At 43.4% G+C, this 23,403-nt stretch overlaps 1 protein-coding gene across 2 annotated transcripts in view; it reads right to left on the reverse strand.

The window, feature by feature from the left end:
- Positions 1-23,403, reverse strand: part of LOC119650624 (E3 ubiquitin-protein ligase RNF19B-like) — a 227,993-nt gene that overhangs the window by 43,300 nt on the left and 161,290 nt on the right. For both annotated transcript variants that reach the window (XM_038053513.1, XM_038053514.1), the window contains 5 exons: positions 19,690-20,035; positions 18,976-19,129; positions 18,570-18,905; positions 15,184-15,320; positions 15,014-15,111 (listed from right to left, as the gene is read on the reverse strand). In XM_038053513.1, coding sequence (XP_037909441.1) covers positions 15,014-15,111; positions 15,184-15,320; positions 18,570-18,905; positions 18,976-19,129; positions 19,690-20,035 — 1,071 coding nt within the window. The remainder of the gene's footprint in view (positions 1-15,013; positions 15,112-15,183; positions 15,321-18,569; positions 18,906-18,975; positions 19,130-19,689; positions 20,036-23,403) is intronic.

Genomic DNA, 23,403 nt, shown 5'->3' on the forward strand with positions numbered 1-23,403 from the left:
CTGAACATCGCGAAAAAGGAATTCGATATCATGATCCAGCTGGGATTGGCTCGTCCATCAAATAGTCCGTGGGCTTCACCCTTGCATATGGTTCTCAAAAAAGAATAACTAGTGCAGACCGTGTGGAGATTATTACGCACTCAACGCCCGGACTTCCGCTGACAAGTATCCAGCTCGGAATATCCAAGATTTCTCCCAAACGCTCCTTCACGACGAAATTAAAGGAAATTATTAACCAGACCAGCGAATCTACCGCAGTTTTTGAGGCTTTCAAAGTCATACTGGAACAGGCGACGCTGCTTGCACATCCAAACTCTGATGCACCTTTGGACATTTTCTACGATTGGAGCAGTCTTCCAATAGCAGAATAATTGCTGCCCGCAACCATTGGCTTTCTTTTTAAGAAGGCTCAGTCCAGCGGAACGTAAATATGGAGCGTGTGATCGCGAATTACTGGCTAAGTAGCTAACGATAAAATACTTTCGTCATATGGCTGAGGTAAGGGAGTTCACTATCTTTACGGATCACAAGCCAATAACCTTCGCCTTCCACAAAAAGAACGAGTGCTTACCATGTCAATTTTGCTATCTAGATTATATTGGGCAGTTTACCACCGATATCCAGCAAGTATCTAGTTGCAACAATGTTGTCGAGAAAACTTGCAGCGTCTGAGTCCATGGACGAAGACCTCAAAATGCTACAACAAGGAAACATAGGGCTTGAACTAAAGCGATTCCAGATTCTGGCGATCAGCTGCGAACTAGAGTATCATGTATCCACTGGTACCATCCGACCTTACATCACTCACCCATTCCGAAAAGCAGTTTTCAACAGCTTACACTACTTATCCCACCCAGGAATAAACGCCACCCTTAAACTGCCGATTGTAAGAATTGAACGCATGGTTGCAAAAATTGTGAGCGATCGCCACCATCATCTAGATTCGAGCACATTCATCTGAATCTTATCGTTTTGCCTTACTGCGAGGGGCAACGCTACTGCCTGACCATGGTATACCGTTTCTCAGGTTGGCCGGGTGAGCACCAATCCCCGATCAAGAAGCCATCAGAGTTGCCAGAGCGTTCCTTGACACATGAATCTTCAAAAATCTCGGCATATCACTCCGGATTGCCACAGATCAAGGAAGATAGTTTGAATCGAGGATGTTTGGCGAACTCAGCAACCTGACCGGTGCAACCCACATCAGAACTACAGCATACCATCCGGCAGCTAACGGCATGGTCTAACGTTTAATGAGATGTCACAATAGCCGTTGGACGGAAGCATTGTCAGTCGTGTTACTAGCAATTCGGACAGCTTGGAAGGAAGACCTCGGCGCAACTGCAGCAGAAATGGTGTATGGACAGCCATTACACCTCCCAGGTGAATTTTTCGACTTACAGTCCAACAACGAGCAGGTATACACGTCTAATTTCGCCAACTAGTTGAGACAGCGTTTCTAAATGTTACCTGCCGTCAATGGGAGTCAACATTACAGGAAAAGAATCTTCATATTCAAAGACCTGACAACAACAAGCCATGTCTTCATCTGTAACGATGGTTCAAGAAAGTTGAAGCTACCAGATGTATCATCACAGTATCCCTCGATCAGCTCAAACTTGCTTACGCGATGGCCGACAATATCAAAAAGAACCCAATCTCGGACCAATCACGGGAAGCCTCCATCACAATGCCCACCCCCCAAATGTCAAAACTAAGACCAGTTCAATTCAACGTAGAATAATGTAACTAACTGGATTAAGGAAGCGTTCCCACTTTTCTCCCAACTTTGGTGTCAATCGTTACAACCGTTTCCGGGAAAAATGCCTGATACGACAGATAGACAGTAAACCGAGTTTAATAAGGTTTTGTTTTACCCAAAAACCTTAAAAACGGAGAAAGAGCAATATTGATCGGTGAATTGAGCGGAATCAAAAGCGCGTGGATGCTGTGTAGGGTGACTCTGCTCTTGCGATGGCCACCGTGAGAAAAATGGTTCAACGAGTTTTAAAGTGGTCGACGAAACATAGCTCCACTGGTGTACACCAGAGACCAACAAACAGTGGTACGTGCTCCGAACAAGGGAAGGTTGTCCTATAAGCCGGAAACGTGATTACCACCGTTTTTTTGGGAGTCCCAAGGTATGATTTGCATCGACTACGTGGAGAAGGGCAAAACGATCTCTGAGTTCTACTATGCCGAATTATTAGGCCGATTGGACCACGAATTGCAGAGAAAAAGGTCCACTTTCGGGAATCGCCACGAGAAGAAAAGTTGTCGATATCAAAATGTAACTCTGGAGGACTCTTCTTGGGATACGTGACAGTTGTTAGTTTTTTCAAAATGCCTCTCTGCGTAGAGCATTCCAGAAATAGTCGCTGTTCACGCTATTGCTTTTTCGGAGTCGATAAATCATTCTGTTCTCTCTCAGTGAAGCTCTATTGCGCTTCAAGGTCTTACCGATTTACCCCCGTATTGATTGCTAAGATGATTTCACTTCTGTTAAGAACAGAACAACGATGATAAACGGAACTCTACAAGAAATAACACAGTTAAGAACCGTGGTGAAGTACTCCTTTCACCTTTTGTGAATGTTCTTGACCGGAATATAGAAATGCTTTGGACCACCTGCAAGTTCCCTCGTGATGATGTATATGACATTGGCTCATCATTACCATTGGTGACATCTTTTACGTTCCTGACTAGCGCAATAATAAATTCCATTTGCTGGACTTCTCGAGATATGCCGCGGTATTGCATTACGAGCCGTGGTGAGCTTGGGGTGTCGAAACTCACCGCCCCTGCCGATAGATGCTATACTTAAAAGAGGGCAAGCAACAATAAAGCGATGATCTCGCTTGACGTCGATATCAGTAGCTCTCTTTTGTTGCGCATATCCAAAAACAGCACTTAAAACTACCACAAATGACGAGACGGGGGAAACTGTAAAAATTCATATCATGACCTATTCCAGGAAGTAGGCTGACATTTGTAGAGAACGGACGTGTCTACAAATTGATAATTAATAATTTAAAATTGAAATTAAATTAACTTTTATCAAGAATATAAAAAGATATTTATATTACTTAATTAATAATATATAATTTAAAACTTAATTGAAACTAATTTACTTTTGAGTTATTATCTAAGTTACTTTTCCTTAAAAAGTTTTGAGAAAAAATTCGTTTTTTTGGCTTGGCGGGAATGAGCGGCGGGCCGCCGGGGGGTGGCGGACCAGACCGGCCCCCCACCATAAGGCCTAGGGGCACTCGGATCGGTCGTGGAGTCCGCAACGAGGAGGATCCAGACTTGAAAATAGCCAAAGTGAGGATAGCCAATCTTGAAAGAAGAAATGGCGAGCTGGCGAAGACACTCGAAGATTTGAAGAATCAAATGACAACATTGATAAAAAAAAATGGAAAACTTACAGAGCAGCTAATGGCTGGAGAGGCGGGCCCGCCGTCTCCAAAGGTAGCCAGAAAAAAGGTTAAGCTATCTTCGACTACTTTTGCAATCATGGAGGAACCGGGCTGCCTTGAGGGCGAACAAGTTCTCGACAGCGAATCTGTCCGTATGGAGGACATACGAGTAGAGAGCAGTAAAGCAGACGATACGAGAGTCGGCGACAACGGTGGTGATGGAAATGTCCCAGAAGAGGATGCTAACCAGGCAAATTGCAATAGTGAAGATGGAAAATTGGGTGAGTTTTTGGTCTATGTTTCCAAAAAATTAAAGAAAAAAAACAAAACTCAAGAAAAAATGTTAAATAATGTTAAAAATAATGCAAGTACGAGTGAAAATTTAAAAAAAAGTTGCGACTGGGGATACAATTTGCACCCGAAATAAAGAAAAGGGGGAAAGGGTGCCCTCCATTAATGTTTATAAATTAGGCGGTAGAGATTTAGCCACTCTACTTAATAGGAGCGCGGGGCTCTCAAATTTTGTTATTAAAAAGACGGGGGCCGAGAGAGCCCAAGTCAAATGCAATAAAATTGCAGATTACAAAAAAGCACGGGAGGTCCTCGAGCGAGTGAAGGCTCCTCACTTCACCTACACTCCAAAGGAAGAGAAGGTGCAAACCTTCCTTCTGAAAGGCTTGGATGCGGAGGAAGAGCCCGATGAGGTGCTCAAAATGCTCCGGGAGACGGGAACTGAGGTTAAGTTCCTCTCAGTGTCACGGTTTAGTACGAGGAGGTCCGTTTTGGAAAAACAAATCCTGCCGCACTTCCTCGTGCAGATAAGCCCGGAGAGCCGGGGAAGCGATCTGATCGGCATCAGGTCGCTTAATTACCAGGCCATTCGTTTTGAGCGCCTGCTAAGGGGCGAAATAGTCCAGTGTCGAAGATGCCAGCGCTATGGTCACTCGGCAGTGAACTGTCAAATGACCTTACGATGTGTAAAGTGCGGGAAAGACCATACCGCAGCTGAATGTTCGCTGACTGAAGCAGATGGCAAGGAAAAAACTTTCTGTGTTAACTGCGGAAGCGGAGGGCATCCGGCTTCGTACCGTGGATGTCCTGCATACCGCAATGTTAAGGTCACAAGGCAGCAGGCACCGAGATCGGCCCAAAGAACGAAGGTGTCAGCGGCGTTGGAGGGTACCGTCCCTTCGGCACCAATCGTCTCGGGGATCCCATTTGCAGAAGTAGTTCGACAAGGGGGGGCTAAGAAGCCCCAACAAGATGCAAGTGGCGGGATGAACACTATCCTCAATAAAATACTAACCATGTGTGAAAACATGCAGCATCCGCTACACGTACACAATACAAAAATAAATAGCATAACAGAATATTTACACAAACAGCATGTCCGCTGCTAGGTCTGCAGTCACTCGATACTCGAACTGAATAGGCTGCATATTTACTATATTATAGCTGGCGACTTGAATGCCAAGCATACCTCATGGCTAAACGCCACAAACAATCCCAGAGGGGTATTCCTCAAATCTTGGATAGAGCAATACCAGATAGAGTATAAATGCGAATTATATGGGTCAGAGAGTCCAACCTGGCCCACTGGCAAATTCCTATCTGGATTTGTGCATTGCTGACGCGCGCTTGAACTTTAATTTTAGGAATCCTCAACGGAAACTAGAGACTCTTCCTTACGATAGCGATCATAACGCTATTCTTATTGAAGTTCTGTTTGATGGACGAAGAGTTCGCCTTCTGCCGATGGACAGTGGCGTCCACAGGCTGAACTTTAAACAAACAAATTGGAAGAAATTCCAAGAGAGGTTTATTCGGGAATATCGAGAGGAATGCCCACCTCTTGATGGGGAAAACGATAGTACAATAGCACCAGGTGACAGGAACTTGAGCAACGAGGAAATACTTCAGCAACTTCTCAAGCTGGAGAACTTGACGCTGGAAACAATTGAACAAGTCGTCCCTAAGATTAAACCTCGCAATAATATGGAAGGATATGAAACTGCAGCCATAAAACGGTTGAAAAAAGTGAAAAGCCTTCTGCTCACTCGCGTCAACAAAATCTATCGGAGATATGGGGACTATCATCATCCCATATTGGTTGAGTTCAAATCACTTCTAAAGATCGCGCGGGATCTTATCCGTCAACATTACGTAAATGAAGTGAACTTCCAATGGCGGGAGAAGTTAAAAGGTATTTCACCAAGCGATCCAGATTCCATGTTTACTAAGATAAATACGTTATTCCGGAAGAAGCCACGAATAACTGTGCCGAGAATTAAAGTCGGTGGCAGCGAGATACAACACCTTATTGACTCAGGTATAGACACGAATAGTGTAACTGCTGATGCGCAAGGCAATTACATCATGATGGATGATGCTCTGAAACTCGAACTTATAGGGGAGCACTTTGAATCGGTGCATCGGCCCAGAACGGACTTAGAGCCAACGCGACTTTCGGAAATTGTAGAACGAGATGTCCACAATTTCAAATATAGCCTGAACGGCACCACAGTTCTCCAATTTAGCTCTGCGTTGCAGGCTGATCTCATACCGAGTGATAATCTGCTTGATTACTTTGTCTCATGTGTAGAGTTAACTTCGATATTCAGAAGAGTAAACAATAAGAGATCATCCGGTATGGACGGCATTCCTAACATGGTCCTCAGGCATTTACCAGACATTGCCATTCGTAATTATTGCATTTTATTCAATAATTTATTGAACAATTCCTTCTTTCCAGGACAATGGAAGAAAGCCCGAGTATTCCCGATTTTAAAGAGAGGGAAGGATTCATCCAACCCTCAAAACTGATTGGGCGGTCAGTTTGCTGCCTAACATCAGCAAGGTGTTTGAGGTTTTGGTATTGAAAGCCTTGAACGGGCATATCAAGAAGAAGCAATTATTGCCGAACGCGCAATTCGGATTTCGATCTGGACATTCGACAATACATGCAATAACGAAGGTAACGTCTGATATTTGCTGGCGGATTAACAATGGTGAGTGCGTAGGCGCTTACCTTATAGACATGGAGAAAGCCTTCGATACCGTCTGGTTGGATGGACTGATTTTCAGGCTCCTGAAGAATGAGTTTCCCAGTCACCTCGTAGCGATGATGTGTAGTATGCTGTATGGCAAGTGCTTTGTAATTACGGCCGGAAATCTCACTACTAACAGAGAATTTCATGTTCTGAATGGATTACAGCAAGGGACGGTTACTGCGCCTACACTTTTTGCGGTATTTGCCGGCGAATTACTCAACTCTTTCGATTTTAATAAATCTCCTAAAAGGTCGTTGGTTGCCTTTCCTGACGATCTGATGGCCTACACGGCGCACAAGAAGGTAACTGAGGTGCAAGTTGAACTTCAGAAGATGTTCAATGATATTAAGTTCTTCACGAACAGTTGGCGGATGAAAATCAATGCGCAAAAGTGTGAAACGATTTTGTTTCGAAATTCCTTGGCGTATGCCAGTAGGAACTTGAAAAGGAATTGGAGAGATTTCCACATTGTCGCGAACGAGGATAGTTCTGAGCGCATTCCTCATAAGAAGTGCGTTAGATACCTGGGTGTGCGTCTTGACGAGCGTCTCCAATTTAACGAGCACGTTAAAGTCGCGCTAGAGAGTGCTCGCAAGGCATTCATGTCTCTTCGAAGACTCTTTTATGCTCCACATCTTAGCCGGAAGGTTAAGATTATTTGCTATCTTACTTTAGTTAAACCGGTGCTCACCTACGGGTGTGCTATCTGGTTTAATTTGAGTGCTAGCCAAATGGAGAAAATAAGGATCTTTGAAAGGAAATGTCTGCGTGCTTGCACGGGGCTTAATAGGACTGCTTCGTCAAACTATGAGCACTACATAACTAATGAAGTGATGTATGCAGCTGCTGCTGTGCCAAGAATCGACACAGTTATCGTCAGATTGATTCGGAATCATATAGTACGATCTGCTTCGCATGGTGAGAACCCTTGGGTTTCGCAGCCGTTCTACCCAAATGATGGGTATTTCGAGAAAACTCTCACGACAGGCTTCATTCCTCCCGAAGCGTTCGTGTATCTTGACAGGAATGGTCTAATTCTTGATTCTGCCGGTGATCCGGTTATGTATCATATACATAGACGGGCCACGGACAAAAGGATAGAATACCCCCCGAATTTGACAGTGGGGGCTCCGGGATTCGACTGGAGATACTCCAGAGCGAGAGCAATTGACATTAAGCGGGATGAAAAACAGAAATCTTGGTACTGGTGGCTGCGGGATGCCGGTTAGCGGTGGCCATACTCAGTTCTGCCATTTGTTTCTTGGTGGGGCTTTGTAAATATGTACATATTGAACGGGTGCTGATTTTGTCTCCAGTTGTAACTTGTAAATACATACGTTATTATTCTTTGTTTTTTTGTATGGATGTTATTGTAAAAAAATGAAAAAATATATAATATAAAATATATAATTATGATAGTTTTAAGAACAATAATTTAAGTTAAAAGTATCTTTTGAAGCGATCAAATATTTATTATTACTTTTATATTTCTTTATTTGCCACTAAGGCCAAGTGAATTCTGTCGGGTTTTGGAACATTTCCCGACAACTTATTGTAAAATTAGATTTTCATTTCTTACTGTTTCTCTTCTCTGTCTGTAAATCGTTATTCAAAAATTTTGAGAGCCCACAGTGGCCATTAGATTTAAGTTATTTTAAAAGATTGTTTTTTATTGTTCATTTTTCCAATCTATATACTATTGTTACCTATTTCTTAAAAATAAAAATGATTTTAAAAAATAAAAAAAAAAACAAAAACAAAAAACCTATTCCAGGACTGTGTTTCTGTATCATATGCTCGAACAAGGCGATATTGGACATTCAGATCATCAATCAAAATCGTAAAGTCGCCTTTCAGAACCCTTTTCTGGAGTTTATTGAGTTGCTTTTAGGAAACTTCGTTTTTCTCTGTATCGGAAGCCTTCGCTAGTTTGCAGCACTGTGCCCATTACAACACATACAACAAATACAACTTTGAGACCGTTGACAATTTCTCCTATCTAGGGTCGAAAATCACAACCGATAACAGCTACGATGAGGAAATCCGCGCACGGTTGTTGTCAGCCAACAGAGCCTATTTCAGCTTACAAAGACTCTTCCGCTCGAAACGTCTCACCATAGGGTCAAAGCTTTTACTGTACAAGACTATGATCTTGCCAGTCCTCATGTATTCCTCGGAGACTTGGGTTCTTAGCAAGAAGAATTGCGAACTCTTGGCCGCGTTCGAGACCAGAATCCTCCGAAGAATTTTTGGCCCCCTACATGAGGATGGACGATTCCGTAGCCTACATAACGACGAAATCTATGAGCGATACCATGACCGTCCGGTTGCGGATAAAATCCGGCTCAATAGGTTACGGTGGGCGGGTCACTTAATCCGTATGGATGAGGATGATCCCACCCGGAAAGTTTATAAGGACAATATCTATGGTAGAAAAAGAAGACGAGGCAGACCCTGCCTAAGATGGACCGATGGCGTGGGCCAGGATGCCAGACAGCTTTTGGGGATATCGAATTGGTGGACCTCGGCGCAAAACCGGGATTCCTTACTAAGGTAGGCCTAGACCGGATACCGGTTGTTGCGCCGTTGATGATGATGACTGTACCCATTCTCGATCGGAACCTCGCAGTCAGAATCTAGTCTGATGTTGGTCTCCAGGGCATGAACGTTAATTCGACTCTTGATTCACAATTACCACTGGCAGGCTTACCAGAGTACAATAATAAGAGCAGCGTTCGTGCATTCCAGAATCTAATCTCTTGCCAAAGACAAAAGGTCATAGCCGGAGAGTCTGTTTGACTCGAGAGGCAATGGCAGCCGTCTGCGCAACATAGGCGAAATTTGAGATTTGCAATTCGCTGGCTTAAAATCTGTATCCCTTTAGTGACCTTTTACAATAAATAGGGTATACTTTGAGTGAATTCTTAATTTCCAATGATTTAAGCCCAAATTATTGTGCTGTATTGAATTATCATTTGACCAAATCTCATTTGGAAAATTTCCATTCAAAAATTCATATCTAATCCATACTTATTTATCTGACCATATTCCTCATATGACGGAAAAATAAGCCACCAAAAAAGTTCAAAATACAATGAATGAAAAATATCTTAAATTATTTCATCTCGATAAGGGATAAATTGTCAACAATCTGTATCATGAGTTTACTGCTTGATAAGTTAGCAATGATTGTATCGAAAAAGTGAGGGTAGTTGCAGCAAAATTAAAACGCAATTAATGCAGGCAGGTGACCTTTCGATAAGAGAAAGAAAAAAATCGGGCCGGGATGAAAATCAAGCGAAAAAATTGGAAATGGGGCGAAAATTATACGGATCTGAGATGAAAATTATGCCGAGCCCTTATCTTTTTTGTTGAGGATGCTGGGAGTCCTGAGTCTGCACCGAATTGGTGATGGACCCGACCACTTTGGAGCTAACTTACTTGCTCTTTTGTAGTCCACGGACTTCTCTTTTTTTGGGTTAAACACCCAAGTTTTCAAAAAAGAACGAACAAGTTGACGGACGGTATTATTCAGGGCTGCCTTAGGTGAGGCAGCGTCTGATGAGTTGCCTCTGCCATGGACGAAACCGTCAGTCAACTTTTTCGTTCTTTTTTGAAAATTCTTTGAAAATTTTTCTTTACAACTCCACTGCCATTTTAATATTTAACAATGTAAAATTATTTAAAAAAAAAATCGACGAAACAACAGGGAAGGAGGAAAAATTGAGTTCGTTTGGAAGCAGCACAAAAATGCGTCGTTCACCGCAGTAATCAGTGAAAGAAGCAGCAAGGGCTGACATACCCGATGTGACACCGTGGCGCCCAAATAAAGAGGAAGCCTTATCAACTGGCGCGATTGACCGTGCGGAGATGACAACTCGAATATCTTATAGTCCCCTGTTCCAATAGAAAGCCCAGTCAGAATCGCTAGTCCTGAGCAGACGGATTCGGGCACAAACCGAATGCAAGTGCAGTCGACCGTCCTAGCTAGGGCCGAAGAGGAAAGGCTTATCAGGAAATGCGCAGCAGTGGTGAAGCGTATGCGGTCGGTAACGTTCCTCCAGAGGAACGTCAGCCAAGGCATTAAAACGGGCTGATAAAACTGGAGGAACTATTTAATCACATCTCTTTCTAAAGGCGAACGTGGAGAGCAGCGAAAGACGATTGGAGAGTGGAAACAGCCGCACTTCCCACTGAGAACGCTGCTTGTGTCAAACGGACCGCAGTGTAAGTAGCGCGGAAAACGTTGAGGTTTTCCCCCTTTTCACAATGAGAGCTTAAAGAAGCGGTTCTCACTATGAGAAAAAGGAAGTCGCCAGCCCCTGATGGCATCCCGGGGGAAATTTACAAACTTGTGTTCCGCCAATAGCCAGAATTGTTGCTTGAAGGAGGGCATTTTTCCTTGTCGCTGGACAGTGGCCAGACTCTTGCTGATCAGTAGAGGTATAGGAGACCAAGAGCTCCTGTCTGCATACCGACTGCTGCGTATGCTTGACACGGCAGGGAAAGTATTCGAGAAGTTCATCAGGAGCAGACTCGCTGAAGTGATCCACGCTGCCGGGGACTTATCCTCAAGGCAGTTCGGGTTCAGACCAAGGAGATCCACAGCGGATACTATTCTGGAGGTGGTAGATGCGGTTCATCGAGCCGAGGTACACAGCCGCCGATCTCGACGGATAGTGCTCCTCATAACGCTTGATGTCAGAAATGCCTTCAATTCCGTAAGATGGACAGATATGCTGGCAACATTAGGAAACTCATTCCACGTGCCAAGCTATCTTTTGCGGATATTGAGGGATTATCTGAAGGACCGCTCCCTGCTCTATGAGACGCTTGAGGGCCAAAGAAGGATGGAAATCAAGTCAGGAGTAGCATAGGGCTCCATCCTAGGGCCGAACCAAGACGCTTCCTGCAATAATCTGCTGAGACTCGATGTGCCCGCGCCTGGTCGGTTATACAGATCGCAACGTCGTCTATTGCACTTGTTGCTGGACACACTGTTGAAGAGGCGCAAAGCAGACTTGGCATATTGATGCGATGGGTAAGCGGATGGATGACTGCTCATGGTTTAAGCCTTGCGCTGGAAAAAATCGAATCTGGACTCTACGGTTCCACAAACCGTTTTTAATCCGTCAATAAAGAATACTTTGTCATAACTTCGTTATAGCCGAGGGTCTTTCACTCTGCCAACTAAAAAATTCCTCTTAAAGCTCGGCTTGTATATGGCGTAATCCGTTGGGAATGCCATAACGGAAAGGAGGAACTTCAACAAATAATACCGATTTCGTTACCGTGAACCGTTTTACAAAAGAGCTGGCGGGTGATCATGTAAACCTTTCGATGGTTCTATGAATCCTTATCTATCCTTATAGTAACTGAAGAAGTGGAAGAAGCACTTCAACATAATTCTCAATAGTACATCATTCGATGAAATTTCATTTCCTGTGAAAGGTATGGCAAAACAGAGTAACATGCGGATAGGGCGTGCTTCTCGAAAAAGAAGTCAAATCATTGTTTATATAAATGTGTTCAAGGCGGTCTTGGTGATCTTAATGGACGATTGCTCCTTCTACAGTTTTTGCGGAGTAACTAAGGTTACGTATGTTGAGTGTCACAGTTGGGGGATTTCGGATCATTGCGGAGTAGTGTGTGGTAATGTTTAGACCCTCACTATACTTTACCTATTTCGGGAAAGCTTGCGACAGCTTCAACAAGGAATCCTTTTGGAATGTTCTATACATGAGGAGCATTCCGGAAGAACTCATAGCTACTATCAGAGTGTCATACGATGGCGTAAAATGTCACATGTAGTCATCAACAGAGCTCTCAACTCCTGATCGAACCAGGTCTTGCGACGTTGCTTTAGGACGTTGTCGATGACTCAGAGATGACCATAGTTGTGATGGCAGCCAGTTCCTCAGTTTTCGCCAGTTTTCTCGGGTGGGTTTCTTAGAATTCGTGCCATTTGTGTAACAAGAAAGTTACTTCTACTGCAGCACAGCAGACCGAGATGACCTGTTTAAATGTTAGGGGCGGCGGTGTGTTTTTCTGCGAGTAAATGTAGTTGCGACACGCAGGCGAAGGTAAGCCACCATTATTCTTGATCATGATCATTCTTTCCGAGACCGATATCAGCATCTCTTTTAATGTAAATAATTAGACGATTTTTCTTTTTCGCTAATATTTATTTTGGTTCGAATAAACCGATATTTCGGGAGCAAGTTGTTCCTGAAATGTCGGTATATGCATAAAAAAAGAAGTCTGATTATTTAGATTAATTTTATACCTAGAAGCATTGCAAAGATACACCCAGTTGGAACCAGCTCTTTTATTCTGCACAATTAGACAACTCCTAAATCTTCTGCTATTTGCGTTGTGGTCGATTTGATTAGATGCTCGGTCCTGGTCAGTCGAAAACCACCTGCTTACATGACAGGCCCTGTGCTCGAACAGTGTGCTGCCAATAACCAAGACCAGACAAGACTAACGTTAGCGAGAAGAGACGTTCAGTGTTGTCTCTGGAGGCAACGTGTTAACCAGGGCCAGAATCTTCCAGACAAAATCAAGCTCCTAGGTCAAGAGGCAAACGCACAATGTTGGAAAAGAGAGACGAGTGCATTTTAGAAACCAATCACAAATCGTGTTCCATAGCCACAGATCGAAGCTATAGGGTCAGGCGCTATCCACAGCGCTGTTAGCGTTTCGGTAATAAGGCAATTTCATAGTTTAGAGATTGCTAGCCAACAAATTTCTATCCTTTTACGACAGGTAAGGAATACTTTCAGTGTAGTCTTAAACTATAGTGGGTTAGGCAAATTTTCTGTACAGAAGTAGATACTTTTTAATAGCGAATACCGAACAACAAGCATTAAAGTAGGAAAGTGCTGTATGTAAGCAGAACAGGAAGGATACAAGAAGTCCTATTTGCAGCAGGGGAATTGAGAGAGCACCTGAAGCTGATTAAAGTCGGTGGGTCCAATATTTCGAACAATTCCTAAACACATAACATGATCAACCACAGACAAGAAATAGCATCTAAAAATGATACAAATTTCTCCTCGAATTGATGCAAATTTATTGTGGTCACACACCGGAGGCGTAAACCACAACCGCCTTGCAGTGGTAAATTCGCCTCCGCCGACGCACTGAACTGCTGCCGCCCCACTATACGATCGCCGCTGCGGCTGGCGGTTTGGCACGAGACCGGCGTGCAAACGATCCTCCTTCTGGACCAGATTGCCGGCGTGAACGGCCGAAAGTTAAAGAAAGGAAACGTTGTTAAATTGTGCAGAAACCGATGAAAAGTTCAACTTGAAGCACCTTGGAATCCCCGATCCATTAACGACGTACTAGCGTCTGTTTTTACGCCCAACCCAGTGTCCGTGCACAAAACAAACACTTCCGCCTGCATTTGAAAAAATCATCCCATATTGCCTGTCCAATTTGAGAACGAAGGTTAAATTGTAGTGGTCGTGGCTTCGCGACGGGAACAGGATTTCATTCGGCTTTTTCGGGATTAATTTGATCAAATAATGCATTCTATAGTGGGCAATTACCTTAAATTTCGCCGCATATTGCATATTATTGAATGGATTCCAGCGAATTGATCGTGACAGAGGGGAATGATCTGCCACATTCGTCAAAGCTACTGCGTATGTTGCTAGCAACATGAACTCTAGAAGTTCAAGGTCAGGTTTAGCAGGACCGGCTCATTGAGAGATCATTTTTGGCTGTTGGTGAAGAAGGTCCAGATTTCGGACTTGCTAGAAGTGAGTGTGATTTGAAATTGTGCTGTTCTTTGTGCCGACAAAACGAGGAGGAGTTTGATCGGACAAATCACACTTGGAAGTGAAGGAAGTAGAACGAAATCGCGAGATTTTATTGAGAGGTTGTCATTTCGGGGCGCATTTTCTTTTTTATTATTTTATTTATTTATTCATTTCATTTATTTTTTCATTCCTTATCACCATTTTTATTTTATTATTTTTATTTATGTATTATTTTATTGCTTTTCTCTTATTGAATTCTCCTTGGCTGCTTTAGTGATGTATTTTGTTATTTACCCATTTCCTCTGCGTCATGAAGTACAATTAACTTTTTTTGTTATTTGAGGACTCCCTTCGTCTCTCTTCCTCCTTAGCTCGCAAAACTTGCACATTTAAGGGACACCCCCCAGAATAATGGGCAGAGGGTGTCAAGGAAGGGAGGGAATCTCACAGGCCGCTACTCAATAAACATCTGAGGCAGGAGAAACAGGGATCGAGACTGTGATCCGTCCCGGATCTTCCCTCATTAAGCGCGGCACTTTGGTCCGGAGATTTACGGCTCCACGCGCGCCGTCGAGCCACGTTTTTTTCTAATTTTAATTTTTCAGGTTTTAGCTTGCGTTTTAATTCAACTCGTTAGGCTTACGCGAATCCCTATCTTGATGCGGTTGTTTTCAACGTCCAATGCAGATCCCCGTACTAGTATAGACACATGGAGGAGCATAGCACTCAAAAGACCCAAATGTTTCTTGAAAATAAAAGCATAAAATGTACTTACCGATGCCGCAACTCCACTCAAAACAGCACAATTTCGTTTATGTTTTGTTGCACTTTGGTATCGTGCGTGAATTTTCTTTCCAACCCAAACCGGGATGCCTGGAAAAGATGAATAAAAAATGGATGTAAATCCATAATATAGGCAAAAAATACTAATTTGATTTCACTTACCTATAATCATAGCTGGTACAGCAATACCGGCGACTAACGCAATTCCAACCGGAGCTCCCACTAACGTTCCTAATTGCCATAATAATTTCTTCTTCCGCGACCATGGCTTTTTACCCCAAAACGTACAACCAGATGGACTGAAAAATCGAATGAATTTACGTAAGATGCTTCGAATTAGTATCATAGTTTGAAGGGAGGTTCTCTTGTGTTGCAAAATATACATTTCAATTAAGATGGTAATGGTTTTGTTATGGTTTAATTTATAGTTTGTGGAGTAATGGCTTCCGTAAGTTGATAACAATTTATTTATCGGAAGTGTCTGGTTATTGGAGAAGACTTCACTATTATGCGATTCGACGTCCAACAATCAGGATTTTTGTCCTTTTCGTGAGTTTTGTTTGGGAGAACCCCGGAATTGTGTAAATAATAAGAAAGCGGCAGCGGTTTTGCTGAAGTGAAACGATTTAATGCTATCCTACTTAGGGAAGCAAGTATTTTCCAAGAAGAGACGGGAATAACTGGTTCCCGAAATACGGAGTTTGCTTTATATAAAACATTTTAGCGAAAAGAGAACATTTTTTCCATCTTTTTGTATTCATTTTCGGAATACGTTCAAAATCAAACTCCGCCATGCTATTAACATAGTATGCTGGTCCCAAGCCCAGGTAAAGGAGGAGGGTTTGAAGCAACGTATTCTGTACTATCCTCAGTAAAACAAAAATAAAATGCTGATATCATGGAAAGAGATAAATAGAGTATAGTTGGAGTTATGCCACTATGCTAAATCCTACTGATCTCTCTTGGTGACAGGCCCTGTGACAGGTCGACCAAGAAAATGCATACAATGTCGTTACAAACATGATGATCGGATTGAGTCACAAGCCTCAGAGAAATGCTAGGGCGTCCACCTCAGTCGACGCGGCAGGACGGGCCCCGGTCCTCCTGAGAAATGGGCAAGAGTTCTTGACGCATGGACGGCGTCAGGACGTAAGCAAGTTAGTCCGAACACAACGAACAAAACAAATACGTGTCTGCACGCTAACTGTTGGTACCCTAACTGGAAAGACCGAGGAACTCGCAAGAGCCCTTCGGAAAAGGCGCACTGATATATGCGCCCTGCAAGAAACCCGATGGTCTGGTGCCAAAAGCTGCGACATTGAACGCGAACGCGGTAAAAATGGCTACAAACTTCTCTATTTTGGTAACCCACACACTCAATGTGGTGTTGGCGTTGCCACCTCAGAGGATTTCCGTGATGCCATTAAAGAAGTCGAACGATTTGATGATCGGCTGATGAAGCTCACCATTATATCAGCTGATCGCACTATGCATTTCTTCACCGCGTACGCATTACAGACAGGTTGACCTGATGCTGAGAAAGATGTCTTCTGGCAACTTCTGGATGAAAACGCTTGTCACGTGGCTGCTGACGACTATATCATCATTGCCGGCGACCTTAATGGTCATGTGGGCGAAGAGGCAAACAGTAAAAGGTAGCACGTAGGAAAGGGGTTCGGAGCGCGCAATGAGGGTGGCGAGCGTATAATCAAATTCATCAAACGATTGTCTCACCTTCCTACATTTTATAGTGGGAACAGTAAAACGCAAATCGACTATATTCTCATAAGACGCCAACATTTTACCACTTTCACTGATTGCAAAGTCGTTCCCTATGAGACCATCGCATCTCAGCATCGCCCATTGATTGCCGTCCTGCGAATTAAGCCACCGATAAAACAGCGTGAGGAACGCACTAGCTCGCGGCGCATCAAATGGTGGCGATTTGGTGAGAAGAAAGAAGAAACGATCTCACTCATACGATTGCCGACCATTACGAATGTGGAAGAATCATGGAACCAAATGAAAGACACGATCCACAAAGCGGCCTCTGCAACGCTCGGGGTCACCAAGCCGGGTAAGCGGTACATCAACCGAGATACTTGGCTTTGGAATGATGATGTTGAAATGAAGGTCCGTGAAAAGAAACGCCTCTACCGCGAATTTCCCGACGGTAAAACGCCTGCTAATTGGCAAATTTATAAGAATGCCAACCGGGAAGCAAAGAAAGCGGTCGCTGTCACCCGAGCGAACCATTTCAAAAATCTTTACGATAAACTGGACACTCGGGATGGCGAGAGAGATCTGTATCGACTTGCTAAAAGCCGTAATGAACGCACACAGGATATCGAACACTTCTGTTGCGTTAATGACAAGAACGGTACTTTGCTTGCTGATCGTCGAGCCGCGACGGATAGATGGCGAGAATACTTCGAGCAGATTTCAACTGAAGAATTTGCTCATCCTCCGTTCGAGAGAAGAATCCTCCGGAAAATTTTTGGCCCCCTACATGAGGATGAACGATTCCGTAGCCTGCACAATGCCGAAATCTATGAGAGATACCATGGCCGTCCGGTTATGGATAAAAATCCGGTTCAATAGGTTACGGTGGGCGGGGCACTTAATCCGTATGGATGAGGATGATCCCACCCGGAAAGTCTATAAGGGCAATATCTATGGTAGAAAAAGAAGACGAGGCAGACCCTGCCTAAGATGGAGCGATGGCGTAGGCCAGGACGCCAGACAGCTTTTAGGGATATCGAATTGGTAGACCTCGGCGGAAAACCGGGATGTCTGGAGTTCCTTATTAAGGCAGGCCTAGACCGGATACCGGTTGTTGCGCCGTTGATGATGATGATGATGATCCCTACGAAACAGGCACACTCACTGTCAGCGGCAGTGATCTGCCCAAAACTGAGCGATTAAAATACCTCGGGTCAACGCTATCAGCTAATGGGGAACTGCGTTATGAAATTGCTTCACGCATTAACGCAACCAGGATGAAGTGGCGTTCCACAACAGGTGTTGTTTGTGATCGACGTATCAACGAACGTCTCAAATCTAAAATTTACCGCAATGTCGTCCGTCCTGTCGCTCTCTATGGTTCTGAGTGTTGGCCGACTATAAAAGACAATGAACGGCGTCTTGCTGTAATGGAGACGAAGATGTTACGTTGGACTAGTGGCGTCACACGTTTAGATCACATCTGAAATGAGGATATCCGCGATCGTTATGGGGTTGCACCGATCGTGGAAAAATTGCGAGAGAGGCGTCTTCGATGGTATGGTCACACAATTCGTGCTAGCGAGAATTCACTTGCCAAGATTGGTCTGAACATCGAAGTTGATGGTAAACGACCAAAAGGCAGGCCTAAACAACGGTGGCTTGATACGCTGGATGGGGATTTGAAAGTCTCGAAATTGCACCCAGATCGGGCATTCGATAGAACCAAATGGCGAAACCGATCACGACGAGTCGACCCCGCTTGTGAACTGGACAAAGGCTGAAGAAAAAGAAGAATACGTTCAAAATCAAATATTTAAATTTACCTCAAATAGTGCAGATCGGTTATCTCCTTCATACACAACCAACAAAATTCCGAACCACAAACTGAGCAAACCATATGATTGCATGATCCATCGTCCATTTTAACAATAAGCATTTGACATCGAGGGCAAGGTTTAATATCGTCACGATGTTGGGAATCTTGACTGACACTACCCGATGGAGCTCGGGTGGGACTTTGTCGCGCTGCTCGCGCTGCATCACAGGTTTGATCCGGGTGCCATTCGGCCTTACAATGATAGCAAAATTGTAAACCACAACCGGGTCGTTGACAGCGAATACGAGGGCATGAAGCACAGCCAGTTGCTATGACCGCATAACTGAAATCAATGAACAATAAACACATATTAGAGTGGCATTAAGAGAGTCTATTTATTCAGGACATGTTACCTGCAGTCTGGTGCTGGGCACCATCGGGAATCGGGATCCGAGAGTAAATATCGTCTAACCATAAAATCTTCATATTTACTAATAATTTCGGGATGCTCATTGAGCAAAGTCTCTATGTTGCTAGGATGCATGGCCTCGGAGCATTGTGGACATGCTGAAAAATTAAATATATTTAATATGTTGAGCCTCTAGGGTCCACTCTACGCTTTAATCTTACTCATGGGTGACAATCAAAAGAATTATTTAAATATGAAATTCATTAAAACTCTTCTCCAATGCATGCTATCACTTATGATAAGTGTCGGGTGTGAACATCTCCTCATAAAAGTCCTTCAGTTGTAATTACGGCCTTCATACCGAAACTTGTGCACATTTATGACGGAATAGTTTGCAAACTTGGAGAAGAGTATGAACAAGTGATCCACATGCATTTGCTCCTGTCATTAGTACATGGAAGCGTATGAGTATGGAGACGAGACTTCCAGTAAAAACTCTGTTTAGCGGAGCCTCGATAATTTTTACTCTAAATAACATACAAGCATGCATGGGGACATATTTGATTTACAAGTTCAAGCGGAGATGGCTCAAAATTGATTTCTGAGTGTCCATAGGCAAATAACCCATATTTCTTGGGTTAGATGACTGCATTCCATGATCCAGTTTACAAATAAGACACAAACAACAATTACCTAATATTTCTGATGAAAAACTTACCAATATCAGTTCTAGATTCGTTGATTTCATTCTTAAGGTAACGCTCTAAACACGTACGGCAAACCGTATGCTTACAAGTGAACAGGGTGAAAAACGATTCAGGCAACAAATTATTGTAGCAAATCGGACAATAAACGATTAAATTATCAGTTTTGGTTGGAGAATTCGCAGAATCGCGAAGTTCCTGTTGCGATTGGAGCTGCTGTTGTGGTTGCTGCTGCGATTGTTGATTGGATCTAAGATGTTGGGTTGATGATTGTGGTTGTGGTTGAAGCTGTTGATTAGACGCACTTTTATACGGAGGTGGGGTTGATGAATGCTGCGAAACTGTATCACCATAATTGTGCTGAAACAAGGAAGAAATATTCATATTAAAACTCAAGTAACGAATGAAGCAAGCGCTAGACTAGACTCAACTCAATCCTGAACAGAAAATATCATTGCAATGCAATCAAACTTCATTTACATACGCATGTCTTGCCTCTCCCACAAATGATACATCTCCTTTCCATTCAATCAAAGTCGGTGGACGAGAATAAAGCAAAAAGGCATTTTGAGTAAACAATGATGATAGCAATCAAGGTGTCACTAACAATTGATTGGAATGTGGGCTTAGCACGTCTTGGGTATTTCAATTAATTGTCGATAATATTCTATGCATTTGCGTTGTATGACGTTGAGTAAATAACACATCTTGTTGGGATATCAAATAACCGAGGGCTACCGACCAATGGATATCGACAGACAAATATTGACATCGGTCGGGTTTAATGAACCACTGCATGGAAGATATTTAAGTGAAATCCGGCCTGCAAGCTATTGTTTTTTGGGAATATGTAAATTTGATGAATTATTTGGTCATTTGACAGGCTCGATATTTTTAGTAGACAATATTCAATTCCTCACATCCATCCTTGGCAGAATATTTGTATGAAGAGTCGGCGATAAGAGAATGACAATAGCTTCGATCTTGAGTTTGAATGGGAACTGTTCGATGTGAAACTTGCACACAAAAATGCAGAAACCAAATAGTGATATTTTCTTCCTACTGCCAGGATCTTTTTAAGGTTTTTTTGAAAACAAAATTTCATTAAAATCGGTTTATTGTTCGCCATTTTGTAAGGAGGCAGAAATCTTCAAAACACACTGTCGTGGACATGCCAAAATTTTTACCCACTCATGGAGTCATCTTCGCGATACGAAGTTAGCTCATGCTAGCTTAGTCTTGTTTTTTCTATACTTAGCGCTAGTAATCGTTTTGCATTTTCTTCGTTTCTTTTCGCCTTTCATCCCCCTAAATAGATCCGATGATGGCATTGATCGCATTCCAATTCTTCTCACATGCTAGTATTCACTGCACTAGGTTCCTCCTTCCTTCCATGAATCTTGAACAATGCTCTGGATTCTCAGGCACTCCATTACAGTTATTACTCATTGATGGCAAGGATCAGTCCGTGTGTCCCACGACCATTTTTTGAGCGTCCCCCTGCCATACCATTCATTTATAGATATCTCTCTCTCGGCTTTCTTCGTGTGCGATAAAGGAGAGACTTATATGTTCGTAATTTCGGTCTGCTAAGATGTCCATTGGTATTGTCTCGAAATATCGGATGCTGCATCATTTGAGATAATCTTGAAGGCAGAACACACTCTTGGGGCTGCCCTTCTGCGGACTGAATTAAATTTATGCGCGATACATGGATGTGCCTTTCCCTAAACTGAGGTTGCATACAGCAAAATCGAGCTGAACACCCTGGCCATAAGCAGCGTACACATATACCGCGGCCTTACATTAGGTAATCCAACAAGGTCTGGATACTTTGGGTTCCAGGCCATGCTGGGTTGGAAGGCAATGAGGCAGCGGATGAACTAGCCAAGAAGGGAGCAGGGATGCCTTTACACGGGCCAGAACCCTTCTGTGGAATCAGAAATGGTTTCATGGCTATGAATCTTAGAAACGAAGAGAAACGGTTGAGAGAACTATATTGAGCGGGCCTACCAGGGATGGAGCAGTCCAGGGTGCTTATTGGGGGATACGAACCCATGCGTACAAAGGATTGCTTAAACCTCACCAAAAAGAACGTCCGAATCATAGTGGGAATTCTCACTGGTCATTGTCGGCTGAACTATCACCTAGGGAAGCTAGGGATATCTACGGACACTGCCTGCAGGTTCTGTGAGGAGGAGGACGAAACCTCTATGCACATCCTGGGACAGTGTCCGGCACTTGTGCAAAGTAGGTCGATACATCTGGGAGAACACTTAATACCAGATGCAAAGCTGAAACTTCTGGAAGTGGGGTACATACTAAAGTTCCTAACGGTTACAGGCCTGCTTGAGATACTATGATCAACAGGTACACTATAACCAGTAACAGGGGCACAATAGTTCTTCCAGGACGCGGTGCGACTTTTCCCTTAACAGAATAATAATACATTAGGTAACATCACGTCTATCATCCCTCCCAAGCATTTGACGGCTGGCTGCGATTACAAGCAGTGCAATGTCGTCGTATAACTCACCCGTGTCTTCCTCTGAAACCGAGAAATTAAGTGCATCGTTGTATAGCATGTTCCATGGGCCCAGTAGGGAGCCCTATTGGACACTCATGGAGATAACGTTCGGGTATGTTATCGACGTGATTTCAGAGCTAAAAACTAGCAGCGAGATAGTCGGGAATACCAATTATCCCCAAGTATTCCCGTATTAATTGGTTCTAATTGGCCAAATTGCATTTCTCACGTCCAGGATCACCATTACCTCATATTTGCTGGTACTAGCATTTCTGTGAATTGCATTTTCGGCCAAGCTAGTAACAAATTCGGTAGCATCAACGACTATAGAATCCATACATGACGTAAAGGCCTATTTGGCTGTGAACGACTCTCTTGTAGGTTATCCGTTTTAACATTTTCCTGATAATGTTTAGTAGATTTCACGGTGATCTTTGGGGCCTACGCCCTCTAGGTTCGGGGCTTCATTTTTGCCTATTTTTACCCCAAATCTCTAGCAGCTGACTTGGATTTGGATGTCCATCTCCGAGTAGACCTGCTTAAAACATTCTCACTTGCTCTGCTGACTGGTCAGATTGATGTTTATGGGGACTTGCTTTGTTCGTCCCTGATCTACTGCCCTGTGAGCCGTTCGTCTGACTTCGTGGTAACTGATTGGAGGCTGGCCACTTTATTACTTTACCAGTAGTTAAGTATTCTACTGGCCTCCTATGCATGGACTTTTTTCTCGGTTACTATCCTACGATATATCGAAAGGTGCAGGAAATTTAGAGAAGAGGGCCTAATAAAAGGTTGCATTGGAGATGTACGATTCATGTTGTGTAGAGTGAAAGAGGGACTGGGCGACCAGCATGTTGCAAGTGGTGGCAGGTGTTTGGAATAAAGGAGGAATCGAATCGTGGAGTTAAGTGAGGCTGATATAAATTAACCTCAAGCATTGCAAGGCGTGGATCTTGGAGTGGGGAAGCCGAGTGACGAACACCAGGGACCAAATCCTATTTGAAAACTTTGCGAAGTTGAATATTATACTAACCAACGTTGGATGTCTGCCAACTTTCCAAGGTAGAGGGCTACGCTCAATCGTTGAATTGATTTATCTCAGTATCTTGGTGATGAGAGAACACTACAGCAATAATAGCTGCCAGACCATCTTTTCGCGACATTGGAGACGGAAGAGGCGACAGTCGAAGACACAATAGAA

The sequence above is a fragment of the Hermetia illucens genome, chromosome 3 (genome assembly GCF_905115235.1).
Source record: "Hermetia illucens chromosome 3, iHerIll2.2.curated.20191125, whole genome shotgun sequence".
Lineage (NCBI taxonomy): Eukaryota > Metazoa > Arthropoda > Insecta > Diptera > Stratiomyidae > Hermetia > Hermetia illucens.